The 27,738-nt window shown below is 38.9% G+C and overlaps 1 protein-coding gene across 2 annotated transcripts in view; it reads left to right on the plus strand.

Annotated features, from left to right (window-relative positions):
• Positions 1-27,738, plus strand: part of SOX6 (SRY-box 6) — a 458,732-nt gene that overhangs the window by 359,820 nt on the left and 71,174 nt on the right. Inside the window, exons 10-12 of one of the 2 annotated variants that reach the window (XM_006093837.3) lie at positions 17,942-18,091; positions 24,095-24,278; positions 27,147-27,334. In XM_006093837.3, the coding sequence (XP_006093899.1) occupies positions 17,942-18,091; positions 24,095-24,278; positions 27,147-27,334 (522 nt within the window). Of the gene's footprint in view, positions 1-17,941; positions 18,092-24,094; positions 24,321-27,146; positions 27,335-27,738 lie in introns of both variants that reach the window. The other variant, XM_023758148.1, reaches the window with a different exon arrangement.

Consider the following 27,738-nt stretch of genomic DNA (forward strand, 5'->3'; position numbering starts at 1 on the left):
CTAAAAACAAAACAAGACGGATATAAGAATGGTGTGGATATTATATATGTATACATTTATATACATATATACATATGTATACATATGTAACATGTTATATAATCTTTTTCAGTTTAATAAGTAATTTATATGTAGGCTTTATAATAAATGTGCTTTGATATTATCACCATATTTTAGAAGAAGAAAATGAGACTCAGATGGGTAAGTGACTTGGGTCAGATTACTAATCTATTAAACAAAATAGGACTATAATAGATGGTTTAAGTGTATTTTAAAATTTACTTCTTGACCAGGATTCTTTGCTTTAAACTGTGCTAACTAATATGTAAGAAGGACAGTCACTTAGAAGCTCTCTTGCATAACTTACTCTTCTCTTATTATAATATTCAAGTAAATTAAAAGTAATTTAATGAAATTATAAAAGGGAAAAATTTCAAAGTCAACATGACATTCTCTGGATCCCAAAGAGTTTTTGCATTTTCCAAATATCTAGTTAACTGTCCAGAAGAAACTTGAAGCCTAATAGAATTTAGCAAGGATCAGAAGAACTATCATGCAATCTGTCTTATCGTATTCTGTAGCTTTCTTCTGAGTAAAGTGTTTAAAATGTTGCTGCTGAATGCCAGAGCTCTATTCTTTTGAGAGTTGCTGGGGCTGTCCTATAATTTCAAAGTTTTGATGAGTCTCCTGGAGTCGCTGGGAGTGTGTCCTTGCCCATCCCCAGCCCATGCTGCCCTCTGAGCGTGTTCAGCAGGTTGCATGCCAGCAGATGAAGCAGATGTTTGACCATACTGGAATGGAGCGCCTGCTGCATCAAGAGCTGGGGATTCCTCTTGACATCTGGACATGGCTGGGTCGGGATGCCTGCCTCAGACCAGGAGGCTGCAGGAGCCATGGGGCAGAGAGCAGAGAGTCTTTGCTGCTCTTTAAGCGATTAGTGCACCGAAGCAGCAATAATGTTGAATTATCGCTTGGCTGCTTTCTTCTCAGGAATCTTGGGATAATAGGAGAGTCAGGAAGGAGCATTTACAGTAAAGTCATGTTCAGAGAGACAAGACTAATTATAGAGTATTAAAGAGCTTTATTTTAAACAATTTAATTTACAAATAGCCCTGGACAGTGCATGAAACTTTTTAGAACCATAAACCCAGTGTCTTAAAGGGGCTTTTTTCATTTAAAATGGTTAGTATAGAACCATTATTTTAGCAGTTTTCCAATTTTACAGTGTGACCAAGTTGTGCTACTGAAGATACAGCATTCGCTAAAAAGAGAAAATATACTAATCCTTTAGCTGCTGGTAGAAAATTCTCTTAGTTGATGGGAAGGATGATTTTTAGGCAAGCAATGGACTGAATTCTGCACTGGCTTTCATAGTTGTTCTTTATCACACTGCAGACTGCTCTGTACTTGCTACCCAGAGATGAAATCATCTGTTACCCCAACTTCCTTTATGATATGTGTTGTTGAAGCACAATGGATGTGGAGATGGATAGTTTAAAATGTATGTTGTCACATTATGTTTTCCTTTTCTACTTTTTCATTAGTGAGACCTCTGTGCTCAAAGAAGTCTTATAAACAGATTATGGCCATTTGTGTTCACAGTAATATATTGGAGAAGAGCGCTATGTTGCTCTCACTTAACCTCACATATTCTAAGGGGGTTATATTTAATTAACACTGGTGAGAGGCTGACCTGAGGGACTGTGGAAAGTGATTGAGCTGCATTTTCCAAGCTCTGGGAGAGAAATTTTTTAAAAAATTAGAAAGTACTATTTTCTGAAATTCTCTCTAACTAAGCTGTATTTCAATGGACCATTTAATGCTCAAATGGACAAAGGTATTACTTCAGTCATTGAATTGTATCAAACTCCTTCTCAGAGGCCCATTTTGAAAACTCTATAGGAAAAGTGATTTAGCATCACATTCTCAATGGATTATCACTCAGTCTGTTTAAAAAGAGAGTCCCCAAATAATGCATAAATCATTAGCGCAGACAGTACAGGTGAGAGTAAGAACAAGAGTGAGAAGCCTTGTGAGATAGTAGAGGCCTGGCTGTCACTTCTCTATCCATTTAGCAATAGTTTTAATAAAAAGGGATTTCTTAGTTACAGGACTAAATAGTCATATACAATTCACTTATGTCCAACCATACCACCTCTTCCACATTTTCTGATTATGAATCACTATCACCACATACAGATGTACCTCCCATGAAACAGGAAAATGCTGTGAACCATGAAGTGGTGATGGACAGCCATACATTAGAACAACGTGCTTACTTTTTATCCAGCAGCTAGCTGGCTCTCTGACATGTTTTTCATCTATACAATGTGAATAGCTTGGAGGTTTCAAGAAAGCAGTGCTTGGTTCCAGAGGACTCCTTCAGTTAAAAGAGCTCTGGCCCTAGCCAGATTGGCTCAGTGGATAGAGTGTTGACCTGCGGACCAAAGGGTCCCAGGTTCGATTCTGGTCAAGGGTATGTACTTCTCCCCAGCCAAGGCCCTGGTCAGGCCTGTGCAGGAGGCAAGCAATTGATGTGTTTCTTTCATATCACTATTTCTCTCTGTCTTTCCCTCTCTCTTCCACTCTGAAAATCAATGGAAAAATATCCTTGGGTGGGGATTTAGAAAAAAAGAGCTCTGTGAAGTTGAGCTCATTTTCTCTGCACCTCAGTCTCCTCATCTGTGAAATGGAGATAATAGAACCTCCCATACTATGAATATTAAATGAGTATTGTAAGCAATTACCTAGCACAATGTTTGCTATATAGTCAATACTCTATAAACATCATTTCTGTCCACGTCCTTATCTCTCTTATTTATTCATTAATTTAACTGATATTTTTAAAACATGTGCTATATACTTTAGTACTCTACTAAGCAAGCAAGCTAAGGAAGTTCCTGCCTTTTTATAGTATTAGTCTAGAAAGGAAATGAATTAAATGAGCAATACTTCCAAGTGATAAGAACAGATAACATAAGGCTGGTCATCTATCTACACTAATAAAAGAGAAAGATGCAAATTGACTGTACCTTTATGATACCTACCAGCCAATCAGGAGTGAGTATGCAAATTAACCCAACAAAGATGGCAGGTTGATTTGCATATGCAGGCGCCGAGTGGCCTGGGACGGGGCGGAATGCTTGAGTCATCGCCATGGTGACAACACAGGTGTTCCGCTCAGCTCCAGCCGCTCTGGGCCTCTGGGCAGCATGGGAAGGTGGAAAGGTGGCTCCAGGCAGGAGCGAAGGCAGTGCTGGCAGCCAGGGGAAGGAAGGCCCATTCTTGCACGAATCTTCGTGCATCAGGCCTCTAGTATATATATAGAAGCCTAAGTGACTGGTGGATCGGTCGACCGGCCGACTGGCCAGTAGCTATGATGTGCAATGACCACCAGGGGCCAGATGCTCTGACCAGTAGCTATGACGCACACTGACGACTACCAGGGGGCAGATGCTCAACACAGGAGCTGCTGAGCTGCGGTGACTTGGCAGCTGCGGTTCTCAGGTGCCGCACCCAGAACCAGAGAGGAGGGAGCCTGATTCCAGGTGCGTCACCCGAGAACCACCCTCTTGCAATCCAGGACCCCTCAGGGGATGTCGGAGAGCCGGTTTCGTCCCGATCCCTGCAGGCCAGGCTGAGGCACCCCACCAATGCACGAATCCGTGCACTGGGCCTCTAGTTTATTATATGTGTGTAAAAATATACTCATTTACTGATTGATGAAGCTGGTTGTATATAGACTCTTTGAAATCTTCTTATCCAAATACAAATGCCTGATGACTGCTCCTGAGACACAGTGCAGTATTCTTTAGCAAGAAGTAATAACCAGACAGTGATTTAGGTACTTTAAACCGGACTTCCTACTAATCAAGAAAAGATACCACCACATTGAAAGAAAAGCCTTCGCAAATAGACAATGAGATTGTGAAATTGAATGGACTTCCAGAGCTAAAAAGGCCCTCAGCATCCTTGAGGGTCAAATCCCAACCCTTCCACTGGTTCCATGAGTTTTAGAAAATTAAACATCCTATACCCAGATTCTAAATAATGGGATTAGGAGTAATACCCCCATAGGGCAATTGTAAGGAATAAATAAGATAATGCCTGTGAAAAGTGCTTTGTACACTGTCAAGTATTATGTGAATCATTTGATTTTACAGTTGAAAAGACTGAGGCCCAGAGAAATGGATTAACTTAACCTTAGCCACAAAGCTTGTAAGTGGCCTGGGTTAGGATGTACAGAATTGTGAAGCAACAGTGTGAAGAACTAAATTTGATTGTGTCTCATAGATAAATTTTGGATGAATTGAACTGAATTAAAACATGGCCAAGAGGACAGTATATCTCATGCTTCTATCTATGAGCTTTTGTAGAGATATATCTTTTGAATTTGAATGAACCAACCTAATGAAAATTATCCTTTAAAAGAACAAAATAAGGCATATTAAAATATAAGACTATGTAACAGTGCTGGTAGTAGTGACAAGGCCAGAATATAAACTTATATTAATTTATATGATTAATTATTACATGAAAAAAGGACAAATTATTTCATTAGTTCAGTAACACATTAACTCCCTGAATATTTATTAAGTGCCTGCTGTGCAGTAAGCCCTCTCTTCTTGAACTTGATCCCTGCCCTCAGAGGGCCCACAGTCTAGTAAGCAATGTGATAATTGTTAAAAATAGATGTGTTTCCAGAGTAAAAATTAAATGGGAGGAGGAAGTGTTAAGCTCTGCCTAAGGAAGTGTTGGTGATCTTCATGCATGAGGTGATGTTAAAAATAGAATCTTGAAGTTTACAAGGTTTATGGGGGGAGGATGCAGAGTGGCCAAGATGCAGAGAAGAGGAAAAGCAATCCAGACAAAGGACACAGCTGGCCCACAGGTATAAAGCAATAGGCAGTGTAGCACGTTCAGTAAACGGCAGTTCAGCACAGGCTGAGTGCACGAGAGTAGTAGTCGGTGAGATTAGAAAGGTAAGCAAAGGGTCAGGTCACAGAGTGCCTTTTACACCATGCTTGGGAGTCTGCAATGCATGTGGTAGACATGATTTTACTCACACCATAAATGGCAAAGTGGTGTAAGGTACAGTGAACAACTTTATGATGTGATATTCCTCTATTAATTTGATCTCTAGTTTACATTTCCCATTACACTAGATTTAATAGCCAGGGAACTGTGTTTGGTGAGATTCATAGTCCCTTTAGTACAATGGCACGTGAAGCTGTACAAAGAGTGTAATGATACACACAGAATAAACAATACTCTTTAAAATGGAGGGAAAGCCACGGTTCAACAATTTCTCTGGGAAATTTCGAGAAATCTTGTATTCTGCAGTTTGTACTGAACCCAATCATATTTAGCACATTGCTTCTCAGTGAATAGGCCTTGCTGCTGTATTTCAAACAAATGATGAGGCAAGGAGTAAAAATCTATAAAGAAAAGCTATGGTTCTTCTAATTGTTAATGCCTTGCAATTATGCCCCTTTCTGGAATAATAAAATGTTCCCTGGCAGAGGTCAGGATCTCTGCCACTGACTTATTAACAGATCCTCTTAACATCTGTCCTGCAGACTGTGCACTTTATTAGCAGACAAGAGACCCAACAGACTTAGCCTGCTGTGTCCCTTTTTCACATTCACACAGCTGTGGATTAACTCAGACTTTCCAGGAGAGGACCAACCAGAAGGGATAGTAATGTTGTTGGCTGATCCTAAAAAGATGGGAGAAAAGAGCAGAAACAAATGTTGCCCGAGTACAATTCAGTGTTTTTAGGGTGACAATTACCAGCCTGTTTGAAAAAGGAATAAAAGCAGCTATTTCACTAAAAAAGGAAAGTCTATTCATATCTGTGTGGGAACCTAATCAGGCTCTTGTTTCCAATGACGATGACTCCACAGTCGCACCAGGTCTGGGACAAGAATGCTCCTTTTGTACGCCGATAATGTGGAAACGATAAAATTTCCCTTAAGAGACATATGTGTTTACATCATGAGATGTGTTATTTGACAAAATGCTTTGTTCTCCTCATATTTTCCATGCAGAGTTTCATGCTGGGTTGTTTGGCTGGAAATCTTTGATTAACTAGAATTAGTAGCTGAAATAAAATAGACACTTTTGTTTTATGAGTCCTCTTGCTGAGCCATAAATTATAGTACAACATATAAGGAGTGACAGAAAGAAGTGCTGATTTGAACCTCTGACCCACGACAGGCACAAAAACATAAGATTATTCCTTCAAAGAGCTGCATAGCGACATAAATATTCCATGGTCCGCTCAGAATTATGCCCTCTAAACAAACTAAAGCTGTGATTTTACATCATGCAACGTGAATTTTCTAAGGGTGTTATAGTAGGCTTAGCGGAGATATTGAAATTCTGCACAAGCCCCCCTAAATGAGGACTTTGAATGCCTGAAGGTTTTTCTGTCGAACAATGGACAAAACAAAGTTTCTGTTCCCTAAATGAATAGCCAAGGGCAGTTGCCCTCTTTCTAGAGAAGTGGCACATTTTATGAATCGCACAGCTTTCTCAAAGCCACATCAGGTCGTAGTGTGAACGCCTTAGTTCCGTGGGGCACAGCCTTAGAGCATTATCCCAAAGGAGAGGGCTGGGAGGGGGAGACATTACTAAAAGCAAAACAGAAACTATTAGCTTAACCATGAAATGTTTCAGGGGATCGGTGTCTATTCTACTCAGGATTTTTTTGTTGTTGTTGTTAAATAATTTTATAGGATTATTTTTAAACTTCTAGTAAACATAGGATATCTTTCTGAGCTTTCCTGTAAGCAAGGCCTACCTCACTGTCCTCAGTCAAACTAATTATGATGTTTGTGTTAACCAGCCACTTCCACAGGATAGACATATACAAAGCCATCACATTGTAAACCTTAAACTCACAGTGTTGTCCATTATCTACCTATATAAAAGTCTAAGTGACCATTGCTACCGAATGGACGACCGAACAGGCTGCGTGGGGTGACCAGGCCGGCAGGGGGGTTAGTGAGGGGCGACCAAACGACCAAGCAACAGGCTGCGGGGGCGACCAGGCCAGCAGGGGGAGTAGTTGGGGGCAAACAGGCTGGTGGGGGGGCAGTTGGAGGTGATCAGGCCTGCAGGCAGAGGTGGTTAGGGGTGATCAGGTTCGCAGGGAGGGCAGTTAGGGGCGATCAGGCAAGCAGGCAGGTGAGCGGTTAGGAGCCAGCGGTCCAGGACTGTGAGAGGGATGTTTGACTGCCAGTTTAGGCCCGATCCAAGGGATCGGGCCTAAACCGGCAGTAGGCCATCCCCCAAGGGGTCCCGGATTGAAGAGGGTGCAGGCTGGGCTGAGTGGACCCTCCCCCCATGCACGAATTTCATGTACCGGGCCTCTAGTATCTCAATAAAGCTGGAAACAAACAGCTAAGTGTGCCTGGTGATGCTGTTTCACAGTAATTTATAAATGCTTCCTTTACCACTCATCATATTGAGTCTTTCTCCCTCTCCTTTCTGTTCTTGCTATGAGCTCCTGAAAGACAGCATTACTAGTATTCTTCATCTTTGTTTCCCTAATTTTTGCTAAAGTAAATCAAAATTCCGAATGTTTTTCTGAGTAAGATTTTCAGAGTAACATCTCTGAAAAAGAATATACTGATAAGAATAAGAATAAGAGCCTAAAAGTATTGAGTCTCTAGTGTTCCCTCTTCTTAGTATGTTATGTGCATTAATTTACTCCATACAGCAATCTTTTGGAGTAGGTACTGTTATTTTTACCCATTTTAAAGATGGGGAGATTTAAGGCCCACAGAGATGAAATAACTTGCAGAGATCACAGGAAACGGGTTATTTCTGGCTAGAGTGTGTACTCCCAGTCACTGAGCTACACTGCTTCTCAGAGCAGCATGTAAACCCTATTTTCCCAACTTCCTTCTTCAGTCCTTTATGTTAACCATTACCTGCTTCATCTGCTACAAGGAGTTGTCAAGGAGGATTATTGAGATATCTATCAGAATCATATCTAGTGACAATAAAGCACCATGTATGCTTATTACACACTATTTGAATAACTTTTACTATGGCTGCTATGTGTAAGATATCATTCCTTTCTGCTAATTAGGGAGGAAGCCATGGGTATTACTGTAAAATACAGATGGTGTATTTACATACTGTAAAATATGCTGAAGTTCTCCAATTGGCAATACTGATCATTTGCAGTTTAAAAAATGACAGTTAGTAGAGGTGGCTCTGAAGTAGGGGAAAACAGTTTTTCAAAATAATAATAAAAAAAGCAAATAGAAGAGGATGTTATACATTATTTCTTGCTTATTTTACTTGAACACTTAAAAGTTAATTCAAAATACATCCTTACCTCTGTCAATATTGATTAGAAGTGCACAGTTCATATTGATATGATCAATATGGAATTTATGTTTAATAGATCTGTACATTTCCTCATAGGTATGAATTTGGTTCATTAGCATGATTCTGGTGTTCATGAATTCAAAGTCCCTGAGAAATTAAAAACCAAATTCAGTTTAAAAACAGTAAAATCATTTCCATATAATAACATGTTTACTTCCAACCAGCAACATTTGTTCTATTGATTAAAGTTTTAAAAATAGCATTTGGAAAATATACTTCCATGCAATTTTGTTTTCCCAAATGTATATATTTTTTAACAATTTAAGTAAAAACTTTTTTTATTGTATGCTTACCCATATTTGTCTTCATTCTGTGTTGTTTGAGAGGCTTTATTGTGGATGGAAATTGAAGGGCATTGAAGCTGGGCAGTTGTAGAATATTTCTCAAGCAATAGCATCTGTTTTTTTGGCAGTCATTGAGGGACAAGGCAAAGCAGCCCTGGCATATCTCCAGATTTTCCTGTGGGTACTGCTGAGGGATTTCCAGGTCTGCCATGTTGTTATAATTGTATTTCCTAGAAACTCAGAATAGAATTCAAAGTCTGTTAGATACTACATAAGGTCTACATGATCTGGCCCCTTGTTAACTTTTTGACACCTGACCTATTACCCTTTGCCCAGCTAACTCTGCTCCAGCCACACTGGCCGTCTTGCTATTCCTCAGACATTACAAGCACAAGCACACCTTTGCCTCAGGACATTCACCTATCTTTTGCCTCTGCCTGGGATGCTATCCCCACATAATGACATGGTTTATTCCTCCATGTCTTTCAGGTCTCTACTCAATTGTCCCCTTCTTTTCGTTTTCCTGATTTCCCCTATATTTAAAAATCCCCTCTCCCCCATATGCATATGCCTGGTCACGTTATATTTCATAGCACATATCACCACCAGAATTACATATTTATGTGCTTATTTATTTGTCCTCTGTTCCCCCCTCTCTTCCCCAACGTTTTCTAACTGCTCACTTCTCTTTTCCCAAATAGTACCTGGCCCATAGTGGCCACTCAGTTAATAATTTTTCAATGAACCTGAATCAAAATTCATCTTTTGTTTGCACGGTAACAATGCTTTTAAATATTTGGAACCAGTTCTACATTCATGTATTAAAAGTAATTGATTGGCCCAGCCAACGTCTCAGTTGTTGAGCATCAACCTATGAACCTGGAGGTCATGATTCAATTCCGTGGTCAGGGCACAAGCCCCGGTTGCCGGCTTGATCCCCAGTAAGGGGCATGCAGGAGGCAGCCAATCAATGATTCCCTCTTATCATTGGTGCTTCTCTCTCCCTCTCTCCCTCTCCCTTCCTCTCTGAAATCAATAAAAATATATTTAAAAACAAAAAGTAATTGATTAAACTCAGCACATATCCTCAATATATATACCCATTGAAAATTTCTCTGCAGCTTAGTTTATGGGAAATCATGCTTAGATTTCAAATTCAACTTCTTTGGCGAGTTTGTGTATCTTATTGATAGAGTGAAGATGCACTAGTTTAAGGTTCCCCTGATGAGCTGGGCTTTGTGCCTAGAGAGTTAAAGGGCGTTACAAATGCAAGCTGCACCACTTGGAGCACAGTCCCAGAGCGGGGCCTCTTCAGCTTTGCCTGCCTGGCTCTTGGAAACAGAAGGAAAACAGTCAGATTCATTCCCCCAGTGCCAATTTCCAACTGCCCTCATTATCACTTCTTCCAATATCTTCCTTCAAGAACCAAATTACTAATTGTTTTAATACTGAACTTTTTTGTTCTGTACATCAAACATGTATTTACATATTTTATTTAGCAACTTAAAATAAAGATACTTGGAAGAAGCAGAAAGAGATTGAGTTTTCTTCTTAAAACTATTGGGGACCAGCTGGTGGGGCTCAGAGGTTGAGCGTTGCCCTATGAACTAGGAGGTCATGGTTCCATTCTTGGTCAGGGCACATGCATGGGTTGTGGGCTCCATCCCCAGTAGGGGCTGTGCAGGAGGCAGCCAATCAGTGATTGTCTCTCATCATTGATGTTTCTCTCTCTCTTTCCTTCTCCCTTTCTCTTTGATATCAATAAAAATATATTTAAAAAAACTATTGGGAGCTGTGTTTATTCTTAGTGACTTGTACTGTGCAACTATGTTCCATAAGGAAAAGCTCTTATGAGTGCATTCCAATATAATGACGACTAGGTGCTCTGTTACCTAATGGACTCCATGTTGTTTTTATTTTTGTTTTTTAATTTTCTTCTTGTAAGGGTAAGACCTTGACCTGAGCCTCTCTCCTATTCTCTCTCTCTATCTCTTCTATATAACTTCTCCTCTCCTCTGTACCCCACATATTTTCTCCACTCCCCCATGCCATTAGCCCGAGTTATGTCAGAGGAGCAAGCTTCTTTGTGCTTGGGAAAATAGGCAAGAGGATCTCTAGCCAGGAAAACTCTTTTCAATTCATTTTTCTTTACTTGACATTCTTGAGCCTGCTGCAGGGGATAATGAAATGAATTAAACAGGTCCTGGCTCTCCAGTGGCTTATAGTCAATGCGTGTCCATTTTTCCTTTGGCTGTTGTGGAAAGGCAAATGGCAGAAATCTCAAAGGAGGTGAAATAGGTCTGCTCTCACCTGAGACAAATTTTTGGCCCTTTATGTGTATTTGCATAAACTTTAATTTTAAAAATCTAAAACACCTTAACGTGATTATAATTACCTTAACCTAATTACTATGGTTACATTTTAAAATGTGCACATTTTAAAACAAATATTAAAATAAAATTCTAAAATGTAAATTATTCTCGGGTGCCCAATGATTACTTTTCAAGTACATATCAGATAAAATTCTCTTTTAAATCCTAGGGTAGAAAAACATCCCCCCCCCTTTTTTTTGCAGCTCAACCCCAAAGCTCTGATAGAATGTACAGATTCTATTTGCATCACTTCCCTAAGAGAACAGAAGACGGATAAATGAATTCATGTGAATACTGGATGGGGAAATAGGGAGCCTGGGTTCTAGATGTTATTCTACCTATTGCTCACCAATTGGTATTCTTATGCAAATACCCCCCACCCCTAGATTTGAGTTTTCTTCACCTGTAAAGCCAAGGGATTGGATTAAATGATGTTTGCAATTCTTTCTTCTGTTGACATTGTGTTATCTGATGCTTCTTGCAAGAAAATCAGTGCATTGCATGATGAACCCACATGCCTGTAGGTTCAAGGAGAAGAAACAAAGAAAGATGACTTCCAGTGCTGGGGTTTCTTTTGGAGAGGGTGTGAGAAAAGGTAAATGAAGAAAAGGTGTAGGCAGAAATGAGAGCAATTTCAAGCAGATAGAGACAAGGATGATGAAGAAGGGGTTTTAATGGTCAGTGTTAAAAGAGCATCTATTAAATGTTAGTCATTATGTTAGGTGCTAGAGACATAAAACAAATAAGACCCAGTCTTCACCTTAAGGGACTTGTAGTTTGGTGGTAGAGAAAGACATGAATAAAAGAAAAGACATTTCATGAGTACACAGAGATAGAGGATGTGAAATGGTAGGAACACAAGGCAATGGTCAGGTAAGGCTTAAAGAAGAAAGTGATTTTTAAGTTGAGACTCAAAAGATGAGTAGAATTACGACAAATCAGAGAGATTAATAAGAAAGGAGAAATAATATGGCAATAGAAAAATATACAGAAGGGGCAAGGAGATTGACTTGGCAATTAACCCAATATATGAAAGGTGGGTGTGGTGGTTCTTCCCCCGTTCCTTCTCCCACCTCCTATCTACAGCCAATTTTCTTCAGTGTCAAATATTAAGGGTAGAGCTAAACAAGTACCTTCTATGCTGAAAACAAGGACTTCAGTTCTTTCCTTCCATAAAACCGCAGCTATGTTTCCTGGATCATTTGTTGACATTGGAGGTTTATGAGAAGTAAAAGTATTTGTGATCTCTTTCAAATTATTTGTAAGCTCTCTCCCCCACCCCTCCTTCAGTCTGTAATGACTTGTTACTGACACACTTTCTTTCCTGTGCTGAACAAGCACTAAATCAGGCTGCTTAATTACCTCTGTCTTCGTTCCACCTCCTCACAGCCGAGCCTGTCCAGCTTTGCAGCAGCCTTGCCTGGTAGGCAGAGGAATGGTTGTCTGCATTGTTTTGAGAAGGATCTCTCTGGAGAACTGAGCCAGGCGTGGGGCCTAGTGTTAGACAGCATCAATCAAGTAAATAATGACATTTTCTTAAGGATACCCCAAATCCTACCCTGCTTGTTTCTTTCAAGTAGGGATCCCCTGAGTAGAGTCAGTACACAAGAACAGAATCTGAGTTAGCCTAGGCTAGGCCTGGGGTTCCCAGACAATGTGTGGAAACCCAGGAAATGGGGTGAATATGATGGTAAGAGTTGAAATTTCAGTCATGTCTGTGAATCTCTTCTTATAGAAAGGCATTTCCCTTCTCTTTCTTTCCTTATTATCCACCAATTGGCACATTGCATTTGAGGGAGAATTTTTTTTCCTTTGGGCCAGATTCTGACAGGCCACTTAAAAATGCCCTTTCTAATTGAAATGATAAAACACAGGAGAATTTACTCCAAAGAGAACCAGTGTGTGAAGTTGTGCCTGCTTTCTTTACTGTTGGTTTCTGTATACTGGAGCATCCTGGTGCCAGTTTAAAGCCCCTGTTAGTGTCCATTTTATCAAATTCTTCTATTTCTACCCATACTCTGCATGGTTCTTTTTACTTTATCAGTCTATTAAAACATGTGTCACTAGGGTATTTCAGGTGTCTTATGTTATGGCTTAGAGATTGGTTGGAGAAGGGAGTTGTTTGGATCAAAATTATGCCTCTTGCTCCTTCCAGGTGCTGGTGGTCTCCATCTGAGGACTGTGAAATGCCATTTTAGAAGAAGTAGCTGTAAGACATCTGGAATTATAGTTTGCTATTTGAGAGCTCAGAACAGCAGCAAATTCAGAGTCTCTCTTCTCCTTGGACAATGATCCTTGTCTTGTGGCTAGGGACAGGAAATGGGTTTCATTGTGATTCACTGTATAGCTTATTTAAAATAATCTAATTTTAACCCGAAAAAGCAGAAAGTACATGGGCTTAAAAGTGACACTGACTCTAAAATGGGTAATCCTATCTTATATAATGCTTTTGAAGTTTAAATAATAAATGGAAAATGCCTAGCACAGTACCTAGGTTAGTGCTCTGTATGTTTGTTGAATTAACACATGAATGAATGGGAGTGATGTCCCATGACTGCATGACCCATTAAGTGGTTATGTGAAAACCATGTGATTATGAGAAAAAAAGGCCTTGAACCTCCCCCGCCCCCCGCACTCCATATATATATATATTTCACATTAGGGTAAATATCAGGTACATTGTGACACCACCCATTATAATTTGACATGAACTTTTCTGTTTTGGGGGCAAAGTATGCCTCTCTTCCCAAATACAATAGTGTTATAAAATGACTCTGACACAATACATTTCTTAGGTCCGGGCCATAGACCAGTGTGCATACTCGAAGACACTCAAGAATTTTACCATAAGGCTGAGTTTGGTTGGTAAGACCTACTGTTTTGTGTTGAATCTAAGCAGGCTTAGTTATTTAAGTGTCACTAGGATCCAGATGCAAGATAGGTTGTCCTTTAAGGCTAGTCTCAGGACAAAAACTCTATAATTACTATTGGAGGTATATATTTGTGGATTTGTGAGATCTTCATCAAATTTAATTAAAAGATCGGTCAATGAGTTAGCGGTAAATCATAGAAAAACTTCGTTGTGTCTTGGTTTCAGTTCATTCCTCTTTGTAGATACTTCTATTTGGGGGATAAGGTCTGAAATTATTAATGTGGCCTCTAAGGCCCTACTCCTCTCCAGCCTCTTCTCATCCCACTCCGCATTCACGCAACAATCTTGCTACATTGGCCTTTTTAAAGTTCCCTGAAAATGTTGCCTTCTTTCCTACCTCAGAGCCATAATAATTGATGTTTCTTCTTTCTGAAATGTTCATTATCAACCTTTCCACCTGGATAATTCTTACTTAAAATGTTACTTCCTTAGAGAAGCTATTCTGATCCTCCAGACTCTGCTAAATACCCTTATTAGATGGTCTCTTGACATTCTGTATTTTCCTTTCTCAGCACTTATCTTAACCATAATTTACAGTTACTGTCTAAGCATTTATTTAATATATTTCTCTTTCTAGCTTCATCAAGGTAGGGATTATTTTCTGAGTTGCTTGTTGTGGTACCTCTAGTTTTTAGCACAGTGTTTAGTTAATAGTGAGCAGGTAATAAAGATCCATCATTGAACACATTCATCAATGCTGCAAACATGCTTGAAAGGTGCAAAGGTTGCTTCATCATATATCCATTTGTACTTTTAATGATAACATTGGAGTGAGTGAGTCCTAAGCACTTACACAATCTCGGGCATGCTGCTTCTGCTCTCTAGACCTCAGCTCATCAGTAGAATGGGGAGGTCAGACTCGGCTAAATGATATGTTAAAGTCCTTTCAGTTTTAGATGCCAAATATGTCAATGCTCAGCTTACCAAAATTTTAATGCTGACTACTTTATTAAAAATGAACTCATAAAATAGGTGGAATATTTTTAGCTGTAAAATAGTAAAAGCATTTGTAAAAGTGCTCCTCTAAAATGTGAGTGATTTTATAATTTTGAAAAATATTTAGCTAGACTTATTTTAACATTTATGTGCACTGCATTTATTTTACATATGTGGAAAAAGAAATAATTCAGTATCCCAAACAGTCACTGAGCATTTCTCAAAATTGAAATGGAACAATCCATATTTATAAAAACACTCTTCACCCAATGTTAAATGTTTGTGAACTTTGGCTAAGCCTGTTAGAAGCTTTACTACATTGTTGATTTTTTTAAAAACCTCAACTGTATTTGGAAATGAATATTCATTATTATCATCATTATGACCAATAACTATGATCTAAGAATCCTATGTTATAAACTCTTATGTGATAGTTAATCAGAGTTTAACCTTCTCCCTATGTAAACAATTGGTCTGTAAAGCAGTGATCTAGCTAAAATTATTTTTTGAATAACTAATATTTTATCTTCTTTCAAAAAAAGATACAGTAGCATTTAGAGAAACGTTTAAATTTATAAGTAACTGGGCTGAGAAGAAAACTTGGTGCTGCTCCACAGTTACTGCTCGAGCAGTATAATTGTGTTAGAAAAGTTTGACAATTATTGAGCAGCTATCTACCTGACATTTTAACAAACAACTTTACATGAATCATTTCTCGTGAAACAATATAATTTAATTTGCACTGAATTTATTTTCCTTTTTTTAAACTCAACATCATAAAACTATTCATTACATACATAGTAAATATAATCATATTCCACTTCTGTTGCCTCATTTATAGAAAGAGAATATTTCACCTTCCTAACATCCAGTGGTTTTAAACACTGTTAGTTAATTCAGAAAATATTGATTTGTTATCATTTATTTGCAAGGCATTGTTCTTGATGCTTGGCATCTATAATAATAAAAGTGTAATATGCTAATTAGACCAGACAGCTGAATGACCTTCCGGACGTCCTTCCAGACTACCTTCCTGATGAAGTCAGGGCTGCGAGGGCCGAGCCCTTGCATGAATTTCGTGCATCAGGCCTCTAGTTAAAACATAATTAGATTGATCGGGACTTCAATAAGCTAACAGTGTATCAAAGATGATAAGACATGTGCATAACTAAACAGAAGGTTAAAAATTGTGATAAGCATCACAAGGAAGGTGCAAGCTAGGCATTAAGGATCCATAGCTTACATCTCCTATACAACTTTATGTTTGTTCCAAGACTTTGCATCTTCCTTAGTGCCTAACACAGAGCCCTGCATATAAAACATATACAATTGATGTTAGCTTAGCAGGTGAGCTGTGAAACTATTTTTTAAACCTATATCTGTTTGACAAACAGGATTCTTTTTATCAAAGTCAAACCTAAAGTCTTCAATCTGAAAAGCATGATACTTGACTTTCTTCTGATTTTGTGAATTACTGAGGTAAAATGAAGGCATTAATGATGTCTAAGGACTCTTGCCTCCCTAAGATTTCATGACCCTTTAATACTCGATAGTCAGACATACTGGTCATGATACCAGCTACTGTGCAGTCAACACTTTTTTAGTTCTCCACCATCTCCACTTCAGTACAGAACTTTTCTACACTGGCTTACACCAAGCAGAAAATTTTCCGTAAGATTCACTTGCCCCCCTTTGAAGACATCTGGCTGAATTTCAAAGGAAAAGGATACAACAGGATAAGAAGGAAACAAAAAAGACAGTCCTCTTTACTCCTCTAAGTTTTAGCAGTTTGACTGACTCTTGTGAATTTTTCTTGCCACTGAGTCATTGCACACACAGAATTATGAAGCTTTAATTTCTTTAGAGGCTTGTTATATTAGAAAAATTGTTCCAAAGAAAGCAACAATCATGACATAAGCACATCTGGCTCTGGAAAATTATTCTTTATTAAGCTTTCATTTAATTACATGTGCTGAAAGGTCTGTTTTTGATTACTGTAATTTTTTTTATTTGTCCATCTGAATGATAGTAATACTGGAAATTACATACAAACCACCTGTTTTTTCTCCCCTACTAATGTGGCAAAGTTTGAGCTATTTTCTTTGTGGTTACTGAAACTAGGAAGTTTTCTACTTATTATGATATAATATGCCTATTAAGGTAACGGCTTATTCTTGATAAGAAGAAAAGAAAATATTTAAATGGCATTTTCAAGCATGAAATAGTGGTAAGATTGAGGTATCTGAATTCTGGTCAACTAGCAGTTCAACTAGTTAATGTGTCACCAATTTCATCCAAAACCTAATAAATTGGCAGTTAAGTGTTTAACGTCCTGTGCTACAAGAAAGAAGCTTGACTTTTATTTTTTTACTATTATTTTTTCATAAATCTGGCTGTATTTTCCTTAGGACCATGGTATACACTGCCTAGAAATAAGACCCTGAGAAAAGAGCGATGTCCATTGGGCCTCAGGGATCTTGAGGGCAGCACTTTTATCCTTCAGAGAGATCAGCGGTCCCAGAGAAGCGTGGTCAGTACCGAATGAGAGCAATGTTCTTGTAGGAAATCCCTAGGAAAGCTCAGATCAGTTTCTTAGTTCACGAATGTTAAAATTACAAGAATGGACACACCGACTTTTAAAGAACTTTTAGTAAAGATTTTAGACACTAGAAAGAATCTTCGAGACCATTTAGTCAAATTCCTTTTTGGGCAATTGAAGAGAATGAGTTCTAGAGTGATCAAGTCCTTTGTTTAGGGACATAAAGTTATTGCTGGAAGGACCAGGGACAGGACAATGACTCCCATACCAGTACTTATTTTTTTGTTTTGTTTTGTTTTTTGTTTGTTTTCTATTACATTATTTGATCTCTCTTATTTTCCTCTTTAAAAAATAGTGAAAGAGAAATTGCAAAGCTGTCAGAGAAATAGTTATCTAACAATACGGTAAGTTTTTTTGAAACTCCATTTCAGCTGCATTTAAAGAGATGATGTTTGTCTTCCCTGTTTTGCAGCAACTCTATGCCGCTCAGCTGGCCAGCATGCAGGTGTCACCTGGAGCAAAGATGCCATCAACTCCACAGCCACCAAACACAGCAGGGGCAGTCTCACCTACTGGGATAAAAAATGAAAAGAGAGGGACCAGCCCTGTAACTCAAGTTAAGGTACTTGCTTTGCAGGATTGTGGAAACAGTTTGGAAAATAGCTTCACAAAAAAGGTAGTGAACCAGGCTGTGCTGGGAATAAACAGCAGGAAGCAGAGCAACATAAAGGATCCCCAAATGCTCCTCTTTATGGTGAATTTCATGATTGAGCACTGAGAAACAGGTGTTTCCCGTTTGATAACAATAGTGCCATATTGTGAGATCTTTACCTAAAAACGCAAACTCACTTCTCAAGAGTTTTCCCCCTTTGGACTCTAGCTTTTATTTTTTAATGTTCACTGGCATGAATGGCCATGGTTTTATTACCAGTGTTTGTCATAGACTTGTGACATTTCTCTCTAAGTTTCTTAAACAGGTGGGGAGCCAACTTATACTACTAGAGAAGGAGGATCTCCAAACTTTAGATTTAAAAAGGGAAACAAAAAAAGAGCCTAATGCTGGGCTTTATGTGGTTTTCTGATAAAGGTCTCCCCTTCAAAAATAGAAAGGTGGGCTCTGAAGAATGAGGGGTAGCATTGCATAATCATGTCTGATGCCATATAGGTTGTGATAAGATAAACAGGCTCTCCCAAGGTATGGCTAGGACATTAATAGATACCTTTCCTCACTGATTTTCAGTGCCTAAGAATGGGGCGGCCATGAGGGACTTGGTGACTAAGGGAAATTGATGATCCATTCCAACTTTGTGCTGCAGCTGGTACCTATAGGTGGTACTGGTTGGTTTTTATGCTTGCCTTTCCTTCCTATATTGAATTAACAAATTCAAACAATTCAGAAAAACAATTGTTTTATATAATTGACTTATCTACTTAGAGGAGTATGCTAAGCACAGATGTATGATTGTAATGTGCCCAAAGTACTTCATTGGGGAGAAAATTTGCAATGATTAAATCTTCACATGGAAAATATCTAAAACTCAACAAAAAAGCATTGAATGCTACAGACTCACTGAAATCATTTTATTTTCTAATATTTGCAGACAGAAATGTTGAGATTTCAGAAAGGACTTTATAGAAATGGATCCTAATACCAAAGATAAGAAAAGTAAACATCATTAAGAGAGATAGTCTGGCTGTGCCACACCTAAAGGAATTAATTTAATGCCACCCATGTTTTTAGATTCTCCAAAGAACTAGATGGACATTTATGCTTTGTTGTTAGAAATATTGAAATATGAAAATACGCTGTTTACATTTATTAAGGTAGCATAACTATGGTAACACACTTTTTATATTCCAAGAGTTTCTATTTCTGAATAAGAGTCAGAACTCTACAACTCAAACCAAGGCACTTTGTTTAATTATGGTTGTTAGAGTATGAGCATATCAAACATCAGTGATTTGAGGTATTGAGTATTAGCTATTTTAACATGAAAAAGTCATTTTATAAGTGAATTGGCCAAATGGAACTGCACCAAACCAAGCCTTTACTGGATGAGTAAAATGTTCCCTGGTTAAATTTAAGTTTATATCTGCTTTCACCATTCCAGCTTCGTGGGCCAACTGAATTTTATTACTCACTTGACCACATGCAAATTCTTAGGGAGTTCTCTATATAATTTGACCTGACTATATTTTATGTTAATAACAAAGGAAGTATTCCTTATATATATGAGATTGTTTATTGTATGTGTGGGTAAAAATATATAGGCCAAAACATAAAACAAATGTTTTAAATTTTAAAAATAGCTCCTATCTATTATTGAAGAAGTTCTGAGAACAATCTTGTAATCTTCTAATTGAAAGAATTATGGTCACTAAAATATCTCATGTTTTTGTTTGTGTCTTGCTTTCTTTGTGTATATAACATGTCTACATCACAAAAGGCTAGTTCTCTGAAGGTAACAAAAATAGACACAAATGGTTTTATGTACCTTCTTTCCCCCAGAATTTTTATTCACTATAATTCTCAACATCAGAAGTCAGAATGCTTCTGTCTAAATATCAGTTCAATCATTTTTACCAGTCGTGTCACATTGGGCAAGTTACTTAAACTTTCTTCAGACTTAATGTTCTCCATAAAATGAAAGTTAATATTATTATGGATCTTAAATGCGAGAATACATCCTCTAGCATGTAGTGAGTATTGCAAAATGTTAATGTAGTGGTGATGAGGCTGTTAATGATGATCTGATGGAAATAAAGAAGATGGTGGTGGTGGTAGTAGGGCTTGTGATTGAAATTTCTAGGTGTATCCCGAGAGATACTAATGAACTACCTGGAGGATTAACATTTTCAACTATGATGGAGGAACAGGGACCAGATATACTGTACCAGGTTAAACGACTGAAACTCAGGAAAAAATCTATAAAACAATGGTTTTCAGATATTTACAATAGGAGTATAGGACAGTGATCCCTGACTAAAAAGAAACAAGTGAGACAAAGACCGTAGTTGTTTCAGCTTACTATCTAGAGCAGCGTTTTCAACCTGTGGGTCGTGACCCCTTTGGGGGGTCGAACGACCCTTCCACAGGGGTCGCCTAAGACCATCGGAAAACACATATCTAATTACATATTGTTTTTGTGATTAATCACTATGCTTTCATTATGTTCAACCTGTAACAATGAAATTGGGGGTCACCACAACATGAGGAACTGTATTAAAGGGTCGCAGCATTAGGAAGGTTGAGAACCACTGATCTAGAGGGAATTGCCAGGCAATAGTGCAGGGAGAAGTACACATGAAGTTTGGCAGCCTCCCTTAGTAAAGAGATAGAGTTCATAGTTTAGGGATACTAAGGTGGATGGAATTAGTGAAGTGGGGTGCCAGTGAGGATAGTGCTGCACACAGAGGGTGCATTGAAGAGCTACGGAAGGTTCCCCAAATTTAGCTGAGTATTGATTAGCATATGCATATGAGGAAACTATCTAACAATAGGGAAGATCAGATTAGCAGACAAAACAATTGTAAGATTCACAAAGGACTAAGGATGGTTTGAATTCCCATTAGCCAGAGTAGAAAGTTCTCCTGACAGATGGCATATCCAGTAGAATCCCCAGAAGGGTGTGACCTCAGTAGTGGGGCCAAATTATCCCTAGATTAAAAGCAGCTCTGGACCTGCCTAACAGCACTTCAAAGTGTGTCCAGAAAGGATTAAATTGTCCTGCATCTTAGCACTAAGTTCACAGATATTTAGAGGGATATACAAACTCTGACACCCAATGTAAAGTTCACAATGTGTAGTGTCCACTCAATAATTATCAGGCTTTTGTAGAGGTTAGAAAATCTGAACAATAATGAGGGGAAAACTCAGTCAATAGAACCAGACCCCCAAAATGATACATATTATTGAATTAGCAGATAAAACAGTAAACACAGCTATTATAAGAGACAAGTATAGCCAACTGAGGAATTAGGCAAATCTGCTTCCCCCCAAACACCCACAGAGTTTCTGTCAGGCCAGGACCAGCTGTGAGGACCAGTAGCAGGTCTGACAGGGTAGAAAGAGATACATGATTGGGAGCTGATAGGTGCTTCCTGTGCCCAGTGGCATTGTTTGTGCAAGTGCCAATTATTAAATTATAAAGATAAATAAATTGGAGTATATTCAAAGCTGAATAAAACCAGATGTTATAAACTCCATATGTTCAAGAAGTTAGAGAAAAACATAAGAGTTATAAGGCAAGACATGGACGACCTAAATTGAATGTCTAGAGATGAAAAAAAATCAACACTGTTTGAAAAGTACACTTACTGGATTAGTATTGATTGAGATTAGCAACAAACTAGACATTACAGAAGAAAAGATTAGGGAACTTGATTACATGACAATGAGACTATCCAAAATTAAATACAGAGAAAAAAGACAGTGCTGTGGGACATCAAATGACCTGATATATGCAACTAAAACCCCAGAAGGAGAATGAAGGAACAGAAAACTATATTTAAGAAGTAATTGCTGATAATTTTTCAAATTTGAAGAAAACTCTGACCTTAGATATCTAAGAAGCTGAGTGAACCTAGCATCTGAATCACTATTATTTAGATATGAATAAAGGAACTGACTAGTCTAAATATCCTTTGAGTTTAGAACAAAAGGAAGTAAATTATAATTAAGCATATTGGATAATTTTGACATTCACAAAGGATGTAATTGTTACCTAAGAACCTATCCTATGTCTAGATGTAAATAAAAGAACATTGCAGCATGGATGTGTCTGATTACCTATTTCCTACCATGACAAAAACAGAACAAAACAAGAGCAAAAACACTGTAGGACATCCCTACATTATCAAATGACTTACAGTGGGGCCTTGACTTATGAGTTTAATTCGTTCCGTGATGGAGCTCGTAACTCAAATTACTCGTATGTCAAATCATAAAGTGAACGAGTGAGACACGTGATGTTGGGCTGATGTTGTGGCGTTCACTGTGACGTTCGCTGCGCCAACTAGCGGTGGGGTATCTGAAGCTGGCTAGTAACCCGAATTTTAGCTCACAACTCAAAGCAAAAAATCGGCCGAGAGACGGCTCATATCTCAAAAAACTCGTTAGTCGGGACACTCGTAAGTCAAGGCCCCACTGTATTGTCTCTGATAGTATAGTAGTAAAGGGACCTGGGATTTGGAGTCCAATAAACTAGAATTCAGATTTTGTCCTTCCACGTAGAGCTTTGGACAGTGCTTTTATCACTCTGACTCAGCTTCCTTTGTGAAGTTAGAATAATACTGCTCAACCTCATAGTTTATTGAATGTGACATAAGCTAATATGTGTGAAAATGTCTAGCACAGTGCTTGGAACATAATGGCTCCTTTGTTGAATGTGATTTTTATTTTTTTCGAGTTCTCCTTCCTGAGTAGTATTTTCTGGCATCCCTTTTTGTTGCCTCTTAAACAATGACCATTAATACTGGAAGAGACCTTAGAGATCAGCTAAAATCAGCCCCCCCCCTTTTTTTTTCTACAGATGAAGAAATTGAGCCTCAGAGAGGTCACAGGGTTGCCAAGGGGGAGGATGTTCTGTTTCCAAGCTCTACTGTGTGTTTTAAACAATAACATTAAAAGCAAGTTCTCTGTGCCTCCTCAGAAGCAAAACAGGCCTTAACATTTGCTGACAATTTCATTTTAGAACACAATAATGCAGATCTTAAAACTGAGCATTTAAATGAATATGCTCATATTACAAGTAAGTTTTTAGCATGGTGGAAGTGTTGTTACGGGTGTTTTATGGCAGGATAAATGAGACAAAATAATGGCAAGGAGCTTAGCTTTTGAACTTCTGGTTAAACCAGAGTTACAAGCAAGATATTTGAGTCCTGTGCTCAGTATAGGACAGGTCTTAAAATAGACATTCTGTAAATATATGGAGCAAAGATATAAAGAGACATCACTTTAGACATGAAAAATAAATTGCATATAGCATGGTATGTAAAACATAATTATAATGTGTGCTAACTCTTTGCAAAAATTAATTTTAAACATGAGTAGAGACCAGAATACAGACCATGAAGAGTGCCCACACCCAGAAAGCCACATAGAAGCCATGCTGCGGCAGGCGGCTCCGGGCAGAAGCCCAGGAGATCAGAGAAGTCCTCCTGTGTTTCCATTTTTAAAGTACTGGCAATTGTTTGATTTAAAATATATATTAAAAAATTAGCTGCAGGGCCTATTTATAGTTCCAGGAACTTTTTAGAGAGAATAACACAAAAGCACTACAGAGCTGCTGAAATTTTAAATAATTCTTTGTGAATGCCCTAGGTTAATTTAGATCCCTGAAAACACATTAGGAAATTAAGCTGTAATGTGAGCTAATTCAGATTTTAATTTGGCAAAAAGAATGATCCAACTACACAGTTAATGTAAATAGAAGCATAACACAGGGAAATTAATGAGGTTTCCTCCGATGAATCTTGGAGGAGGTAGATAATTAGCTCCTTTTGTTATGATTGTAGGAGAATGTGGCATTGTCTCTGAGGTGTAAAATAACTGTGGCTTGCTAAGTGATAATGTGCTTCATTTGTCTTTTTCTTTTTAATAATTATTTATGTTAAACTCCCGTAGGATGAAGCTGCAGCACAGCCGCTGAACCTCTCATCCAGACCCAAGACAGCGGAGCCTGTCAAGTCCCCAACCTCTCCCACCCAGAGCCTCTTCCCAGCCAGCAAAACCAGCCCGGTCAGCCTGCCCAACAAAAGCGGCATCCCCAGCCCCATTGCAGGGAGCCTGGGAAGGGGATCCTCTCTAGGTAAATGGAAAGGTCAACACCAGGAAGAGACTTATGAATTAGGTAACAGAAACCACACCTGTTGAGCGATGACTGATCCTTGCTTCCAAAGTGTTCCTTAGTCCAAGAAAAAGAAAAAAAAAGTAAAATCTGTCCTACTGAAACATAACCCAATTTGGCGCCCTTTGGGTTATTAGAGCTTTTGGGAAAGGCCATCATATAAATTCTGCTGGGATGGGTTCTTTAGATGATGATGAATTCGATCCAGCAAATCAGACTGTTGGGAATTTCTGTGTTCGATCAGTGCTTTGCCACTAAAGTAACTCTGTGCAGAAGGCGTGACCATGAGCCCTCCAAGGACCTAGAGGGACCCTGGCCTCAAAGCTGCCTACCAAAAGTCCAAAATTCCTTTCAAATGTTATGTTTTCTTTTTAAAATGTATGTGACTTTCACATCTAATCTATTAGTTTGCATTAAAACAAATCTACGTGAAATAAAATTGGAATATAGTAAGATATAATGATCCTCTGGCTTTTTAGAGTTGCTGACACGTGGCCAGGTCTCTCTAGGAATGCTCACACCCCGTGTGAGAAGTGTGCAGGGAAATCATGGCTTCTGGCGTCAGACGGACTTGGACTAAGAGCCTTTACTTACTAGCTGTATAATCCCGGGAAAGATATTTAATCTTTTAAACTTTAGTTTCCTAATCTTTGAAAGGGGGATATTATTACCTTGCTCATAGGTTGTTATGAGAATTAAGAGAGAAAAATGCATGTAAATTGTCTAATGTGGTGTCTGGCACTTTTAAGGGGTAAGGTTTGAAAAGGCTGGGCTGAGTGAATACCAGCACCCTTACAAGTACGTGTGGAATGAAGCTTGTGAAAAACTTGTCAGGAGCTCTGTTACTTTATTGTTACTATACTCTTTAAGTCTCTCACTTTTCAAATAAAGACACAGACATTCAAAGGGATTAGGGACTAGTGCTAGCATTTCTTCACCATATTACCTTCCTTGTGTTATTGAGTCCTGGAGCCTGAAATGCTTATTGCAGTAAGTTAAATAATGTGTACATGTAGCCATTTACAGCTTACCATTTTTGCCTATTTGATTTTTTCACAATAATCTTATGAGTTAGGTAGTGTAGTGTTATTACCCTGGATGTATGTAAATGGGGTTCTCACAGGTAAAATGACTTGCCCACAACCATGTAGCTGTGCAGTCAGCGGAACTAAGGCCAGACTCTACATCCTCTCCCACGTAATCAGTGCTCCTTTTGTGAACCCACAGTTGGGGCATTTGCTGAACTGTGCTGAGTCGAAGGCAGAGGTGAGTCTTCCTCACTGAAATTTGCACATTAGGAGCCACACAGTGGCCTGTTCTCATTTTGAGTCAGGATGCCTTTTGGGGGCCCGAGATCCTCAGCCCAGGTCAGTGGGTTTGCATGGGAGCAAGGACCAAAGCAAATCCGGTGTGTGAATGTGACCACTGGATCATCAGAAGCTGCGAGATGAGGAAAAAGCCAGCATCAGTAAATAATAATTGACTTGGTCTTGAAATGGCCCTCTATTATCCATTTCCGAGTTTTGTTGGGAAAGCATTGATTTGCTGTGTTGAGCATTGTGAGGGATGGAGGTAACCCTGTTACAGGCCCTGCTTTTATGAAGTTTATACTTCAGCAGAGCATATGTCTTAGATCCTGAGCTAGAAATGGGCTGAAGTAATGGCTCTCTGCTCCAGACAATATAGGAGAGATTTTTTGGTATCAGAAAAGCTTCAGCGCACAAGACATGGGTTTCTATATCCTAAAAAGTGACTGATTTAAAAATTTTCCCATAGATAGCCTTGGGAATATTTTCTAAAAGCAAAGGCATGTGCGCATGTACACACACACACACACACACAGACACAGACATGGGCCATGAAATGCTCATACCAGGTTACAAACAAGTGGGTTTGAAATCTACCAATCAGCAAGCTATTGTTTTATTTTTCTCTAGAACTGGAAAAACTTCTCTAAAGTATAAATTTTAACCTATAGTATAATGCAAGATATGAAGGAAAATTAGTCAGTTTAATTTTGAAAATTTTCCCACTGTGTTGCATGGAACATAATGAAAGTAAATATTTATTATCACTTTATTTGAAGCTTTGTTCTTATGTGAAAACCATCCCCACTCATACAGCCTCACTGTCAGGAAGGCAGGAAGCTGAGAGCAGTGGGTGATCGGGCTGGGGGCAGGGAACGGGTTGTCATTCTCTTGGTAAATAACTGAGGCATCATGATGAGTAGAATGCTTCATTAACCAGCCAGTGACTGGGGAACGGAGAGTGTGGGGTGTTTCTTCCTGCCCCCTCTCTCCTGCAGTGGACATACAAACACACACATACAGATGTCACTGAAGCACACATGTAGCCTCGCAGATCCTTTCTGCTAGGCCAGCAACAGCTTTCCGGAATTAGCACACCAAACATAATGAGCAGCCTGAACAGACATCTCTGTCCCCCCTTCCCACCCCTTTCTTCCCCTCTACTCTCCCGTTAATTGTTAGACATAGCAGCGCAGATAAATGTATACACACAATTGGAATCCAGGAACCTTCATCTGTGAGGTGGGTTGACAGCCCAGATAAACTGGAGTGCTAGGGCATCCTCCAAGAGCTAAAAAACAAAGCGAAACAAAACCAAAACCCAAAACAATCACCAACAAAACAACACAGCTTCATTGCCCTGGCCTTCTGTGCTCTGTGCACAGTATTGCGATTTTCTTAGTAGCAAACTTGCCCCTTCCTTGTTTGGCGAATGCAGCATTCTACAGGGGAGTGGAGAGCAGAAGTATTTTGTAAAGATTCTCACCTCACAAGCCTCTGATAATGCATCCTGTGTGTGCAGATATCCTGTCCAGTCTCAACTCCCCTGCCCTGTTTGGGGATCAGGATACGGTGATGAAAGCCATTCAGGAGGCTCGGAAGATGCGAGAGCAGATCCAGCGGGAGCAACAGCAGCAACAGCCACACGGGGTTGATGGGAAACTGGCCTCCATGAATAATATGGGGCTGAACAACTGCAGGAATGAAAAGGTAAAACTAACTTCCCTCCTTCACTGGCTCCCTAGCCCCATTGGCTCCTTCTCATCTGGCTCTTTCCAGGCTCTCAAGCATCAACCAGGCACTCAACCTACCTGCCCATTGTTGTCTTCCTGTCCCGTTCCAAAAGATTTAGAAATATCTTAAAATAAAGGGGATATGTGAGGTTACTAGAATAAGAATATAATATTTAAAAAGAAGCTTTATGGTCATGATGGGATAGATTACTATAACTCATCACTGAATTTGCTCTAAGCTTCCTATCAGCCAGAGCAAGAAATAAAACAAAGCAGCTTATAGAATGCATTTGCTGATTTTGTTGTTGTTGTTTAACAAATATTTATCAAGTGCTTATTTTATGAAAGATACTGTTTTAGGCATGGGAGATGCAACAGTTA

The sequence above is a fragment of the Myotis lucifugus genome, unplaced genomic scaffold, assembly GCF_000147115.1.
Source record: "Myotis lucifugus unplaced genomic scaffold, Myoluc2.0 scaffold_124, whole genome shotgun sequence".
NCBI classification, from domain to species: Eukaryota; Metazoa; Chordata; class Mammalia; order Chiroptera; family Vespertilionidae; genus Myotis; species Myotis lucifugus.